Source organism: Chanos chanos, chromosome 3 (assembly GCF_902362185.1).
Source record: "Chanos chanos chromosome 3, fChaCha1.1, whole genome shotgun sequence".
NCBI classification, from domain to species: domain Eukaryota; kingdom Metazoa; phylum Chordata; class Actinopteri; order Gonorynchiformes; family Chanidae; genus Chanos; species Chanos chanos.
Window position 1 is genome coordinate 2,864,257 of NC_044497.1, and position 5,385 is coordinate 2,869,641.

The following is a 5,385-nucleotide window of genomic DNA, read 5'->3' on the forward strand; positions in this document are numbered from 1 at the left end:
AACACATGCACTCATACAAACACATAAGACATAGGACACACATACACACACACACGTGCCCAGTGTGGAGGATGAAGCAGATGCTATGAACAATGATCAAGAAAACAACTCTACTGTCACAATTACAACAAAGTGAAAAAAACTAAAGTATCAGCAGTTAATTTTTATAAGGTAGTGTCAGGTTAATATTTATAAGGCTGAATACTTATAAGGGAGTGTCAGGTTAATATTTATAAGGCTGAATACTTATAAGGGAGTGTCAGGTTAATATTCATAAGGCTGAATACTTATAAGGTAGTGTCAGATTAATATTTATAAGGCTGAATATTTATAAGGGAGTGTGAGTTCAATATTTTTAAGGCTGAATATTTATACGGGAGTGTGAGGTTGTTACGACCCTGTCTAGGGTGGGGTGAACATAAATGAGTGGGAGAAACCTCCTTCTCCTGCTGCCCTAGTGAACCCGAAAAAAAAACAAAAAAAAAAACACCAATACCGAAACCGATATAAAATAGTCAGCTTTTGTTTTATTACTATATATATATATATTTACAAACAAAAGACTTTAGGGGTGAGCCAGGCCAAAACAATAAACAAAACACATCTAACTAATAGGAAAAAGGGAATAACCTACAACAGAATACCAAAATAAAGACAAACTCAACTTTCCTCCCTAACTAACGTAAACAGGAGAAAATACGTTTAAACGGAAATGGCACCCACCCCCTACATGTGCTGACTATAAAAAAGCAAAAACACAAAATAAACCAACACGAAAATGCACTATTTACACCTATTTACACATTTCACTGGATGTGGACTCACAAGTCCATATCATTGTTACAAGAGTTCAAAAATAACTAACGACGCGGCAGCAGGGGTTCAAACAGGAGGTTCCGCGCCCAGATGTGTCCTGCGCAGCCACTGTGTGGACTAATAAAGCTTAAACCTATTAAAAATGGAGTCTTTCTTCTTATTTCTTTCTTTCTTTTTCCTTTTCTGTCAGTTACATTGCTGTGATGCCAGGACTTTTTTTTTGTAATGTTGCATGTCAACTCTTGTTTCATAATGAAGTCAATAATTTGACTCTTTGTTGTTGTTGCTGTTGTTGTTGTTCTTCTTCTTCTTCTTCTTCTTCTTCTTCTTCTTAGTTTGGTGTTTGGTGTTTTTTTGTTTGTTTGTTTGTTTGTTTGTTTGATTGTTTTTTGAGATTGAGAATCACAGAGACAATTTTGTGGTATTTTGAGGCAGTTTGCCTCTTTAACCTCAGGGGGGAGCCCTCATACACTTACATAGAAAGCAGTACATACAATTCATGTTCACATACATGAACATTCACATTCCCTCATGCATACACACACATCCTAACCTTATTTGAAAAATAATGTGTTTTAAGTTAAAATCCTCCATGCATTGTGACTGTCAAATATATTAGCAAAATATTTATGATAAATGCAACGTTTTGGTCGGTAGTCGTAAATTTACATGCATTTTTCATTTCACCATGTAGTGCGTTGTTAAATGCCGACAATTTTTTGTTTTTTCTTTTTGCTAGTAGAGTTTGAATGATGTCGTCTCATTGCGTGTGTGTTATATGTCTTTTTACCTAGTGTGTATTTTAGATCTGAAGTCGTCACACATCTCTCTATCTTTTTTGGAGGAAAATAAGGACTTTAATTTCCTTCCGGGTATGTTCCATGTATATAATTTCTTTACATTTCTTAATGTACTAATGCAGCAGTCTATACGCTATGCATCGTCATTCCAATGCTGTGCTAACGGGTGATAGAGATGTTCGTATGTTTTATAAGAAAACTAGAAAGAAAAAAGAAAAAAACATTCCTTATGTGTTCTGGAAGCACTGTTTAACAATCCAGTGTAAAACTATATGATCAGAAATGAGTACAATAATTCTGTCATCGAATTTATGTTGTTGTAAGTTTAGCAGAGTACATAATTTTTTGTTATTTTCTTTCAATGTTTATCTACATATGTGAGGAATGAATGTAAGATGCGGTGTATATTAGGTCTGCAGTTGTCACACTCTTTTTTGGGAAGAAATTTAGGATTTTTATTTGTCTTCCCGAATAAAAACAGATAGAAGCAGTCCTGTGTCTTTTCCAGTCCTTGGGTCTGAAGAGATTCGTTACACAAACACTCAAGAACATAACTTCTGCATATACCTGTTTACAAATGACAACAATGACAGAAGCCACACAGCACAATTTACCGATTGTTGGTGTTGGGTTAGCTGTTGTATCTAGTTTTATTAATGGATCTACAGTTGTGCTCCAAAAGGTAGAAAAAGGTAGATCACAACCTTCTCTGGCCCTTTCAGCCAATTTAATGTGGAACAATATAAATAAATCCACAAATTCCTACAAAAACAACCCACTAATTTTCTTTGTCTCTGAATTGTCCATTAATTGATTAGATTGTGGACTGCTGGTAATTACACTTACCTCACTTGTGTGTATGCTGCTGTTAGAGGTTGCTCATGTAAACCTGACTGAATGAATTCTTGTAGGTGGTTCACGCTTGGCAGACTGTGTGTGGTGGAGTGGTACACTTGCAAGTTAGTTCAGCTTCGATCTTTCCTTAGAATTTGTCTCGCATTTAGTTTCAATACTGTATCATAGATATGGACATTTTCAAACCAAACATTTTAATGCTTGTTTTAAATAAAGACAGATTATTTGTGGACAAACATATAAAGACGCTTTAAATATCACCCAAACAGTGATTGTGGGTCAGATAGGCAATGCCCTCGGAATTCGTGACTTCTGCAGCACATTAAAACAGAATCCGAAGGCATCCAATGGTGATCAAAAAGAATGCGATCGTCTTTGGACCTCCAGTGGCATCAGCACAGACTTTGATCCTGTTTAGTCTCCAGGTGACATTTATCAAGCTCTCTAGGAGATAACAAGCGAGCAGGCCTCTCCTTGGCCTGTCTGTCACACATAGAATGGGAGTATACACAGATGTCGTCAACATCAAAAGAGACGCTTTTAAGCCTTCCAGAACATGTTGATATTCATGAGGCTGAGGACAGCAAGAAAGTATCTTGATGTGTCAGTAAGAGCTAGTGACACAAATGGGAATAATTTACCTTTGGAAGTTGGCCTATATACCAACTTCCATACAGTTCAGGTCCTGCAACTGTAGTTGCACCACTCGGAGCCCTTGGCATCCTTTTTGGGTAAATGTATCTATTCATATTCTGTGTCAGTCCTTTTATTGTCCTATTAATATTTCTACATCAAGTTACCTCAAAGGTTGTTTTCGGTTAAAAATCTGAATTTACAATCTGTGCTTAGAAATTAAACAACTTTTAAGTTCCTATGTTTATTGGTTACAGTTGTAGTTAGTACACTTATACCACTTGTTCCTGTGTGTGGTGTTACATAATGGTACTGTTTTCCTCTCTCCCAGGGCTGTCCTGGCCTCCAGGGTTCTGCAGGAGCAGCTGAACAGACTGGGGAAACTGGGCTGTGTGTTGTGCAGCTGTGGTTCTGTGGTGCTTGCTGTTCATGCTCCAAAGTTTGAGAACGTGGCATCAAGAGTTGAACTGGAAGAGAGGCTGATGGACTCGGGTATTAATTGGAGCTATGGTCACACAAAACAATTCCAACAGTTGATGTTTTTCTACTGTATTTCTCAGCTCTAGCTGTGGTTAACTTGACATTTCCATTCTTTACCGCAGTTATTAAAGTTATATAACATACATGTAGTAAACTGGAATTACTATCAACATGAAAAGTATACTGATGTATCATGTGTAAAATAAGTACACATATAAACAACTAAAACTAAAGCAGCTGCTAATTTTACATCTAAACTATGGATTTTCCTTTAATTAGTCAGGCCTTTTTTCTGTTTTGCAGTGCCTTTGATCTACATTTCAGTGGTAGTGTTACTCCTGATCATACTGATTGGCTGGTTCGCTCCAGCTTATGGCTCATCCAACATCATGGTGTATGTGGGTATCTGTTCCCTGCTGGGGAGCTTCACAGTGCCCAGTATTAAAGGGCTTAAACTGGCAGCTCCAGATGTTATTCATGGGCCCAATACTGACATCAGAGCTGTCTACCTCTTTCTGGGATTACTGGGAACTCTTGCAGTAAGTATCCTCATCCAGTTCACTTTCATCAACAAAGCATTGGAGAACTTCAGCTCCACCATGTTTGATACAATCTACTATGTGACTTTTAATTCCACTGTCATACTGGCCTCTGCTGTTTTGCTCAGGGAGTGGATGGCTCTGAGTGTTGTGGACTGCGTAGGTATTTTTTGTGGATTCATCACTGTAGCTGTAGGAGTTGCATTATTACAAATATCCCCAGACTATCCCTCAGTCACCTGGAAACAAACCAAACTGGCAACGAAAAAGGATTAGCAACATATCTCTGAGAATTAGTAGGGTTGATATTTTTGTATTGTCTGCCAACGCTGGTAACATTAGTCATTAGTGTATACAGGGATATTGTGTGCCAGAACACTTAAATAATAATAATAATAATAATACATTTTATTTGTAGAGTGCTTTTCATGACACTCAAACACGCTTAACAAGCATAAAATAAACAGTAAAAGAATAATAGTCATAAGAAAAACAATAAGAGAACATAAGAAACAATAAAATAAGAAATAAGAGCACTTGACTTAAAAAGTCGTAAAATCAACGCAATAAAAGGGTATAAGACGCAGTGTTAATCATACATTAAAAGCAGTTCGAAAGAGGTGGGTTTTAAGGAGGGATTTGAATATTGATAGTTCAGTGCAGTCTCGGATATGTTGGGGGAGGAAGTTCCAGAGGGAGGGGGCAGCAATGGAGAAGGCTCTATCGCCCCAGGTACGGTGCTTGGTCCAGCATGGTACAGACAGGAGTTTCGCATCAGAGGAACGGAGGCTTCGGGAAGGAGCGTGGAGATGGAGGAGGTCGGTGAGATAGGAGGGGGCCTGGTTATAGAGGGCTTTGAAGGTGAAACGGAAAACCTTGAATTGGATCTGTTGAGGGACAGGAAGCCAGTGGAGTTTCTGAAGAGCCGGGGTGATGTGATAACGGGAACGGGAGTGAGTGAGCAGGCGAGCAGCAGAGTTCTGGATTTATTGAAGTTTATTTAGGACTTTGGTTGATGAGCTGTGAAGAATGCTGTTGCAGTAGTCAATCCTGGATGTAATGAAAGCATGGATCAGAGTTTCTGCAGCAGAAAAGGAGAGTGATGAACGGAGACGTGCTATGTTCTTTAGGTGGAAAAAAGCAGTTCTGGTTTTGTGGTTAACATGGTGTTCAAAAGAGAGGTTGCTGTCAAAAATGACTCCAAGACTGCGGATGTGTGGGGAGGGAGACAGTGTGGAGTTATTGATGGTGAGGCAGACATT

The 5,385-nt window shown here is 38.4% G+C and overlaps 1 protein-coding gene across 1 annotated transcript; it reads left to right on the top strand.

Moving 5' to 3' along the window:
* The first annotated feature begins 2,202 nt into the window (after positions 1 to 2,202).
* On the top strand, positions 2,203 to 4,399 carry LOC115808725 (magnesium transporter NIPA1-like). The gene is made up of 6 exons (XM_030770185.1): positions 2,203 to 2,308; positions 2,528 to 2,575; positions 2,741 to 2,770; positions 3,142 to 3,202; positions 3,436 to 3,596; positions 3,888 to 4,399. The coding sequence occupies exons 1-6, from the start codon at positions 2,203 to 2,205 to the stop codon at positions 4,397 to 4,399; spliced, it is 918 nt and encodes a 305-aa protein (XP_030626045.1).
* Positions 4,400 to 5,385: the final 986 nt, after the last annotated feature.

What these genes read in the sequence shown, in the direction of transcription:
- LOC115808725 (XM_030770185.1), top strand. Translation starts at nt 2,203, where the DNA reads ATGACAGAAGCCACACAGCACAATTTACCGATTGTTGGTGTTGGGTTA. An exon ending in GCCCTTGGCATCCTTTTTGG is followed by an intron (nt 3,203 to 3,435) that starts GTAAATGTATCT and finishes CCTCTCTCCCAG; the next exon opens with GGCTGTCCTGGCCTCCAGGG. An exon ending in AGAGAGGCTGATGGACTCGG is followed by an intron (nt 3,597 to 3,887) that starts GTATTAATTGGA and finishes TCTGTTTTGCAG; the next exon opens with TGCCTTTGATCTACATTTCA.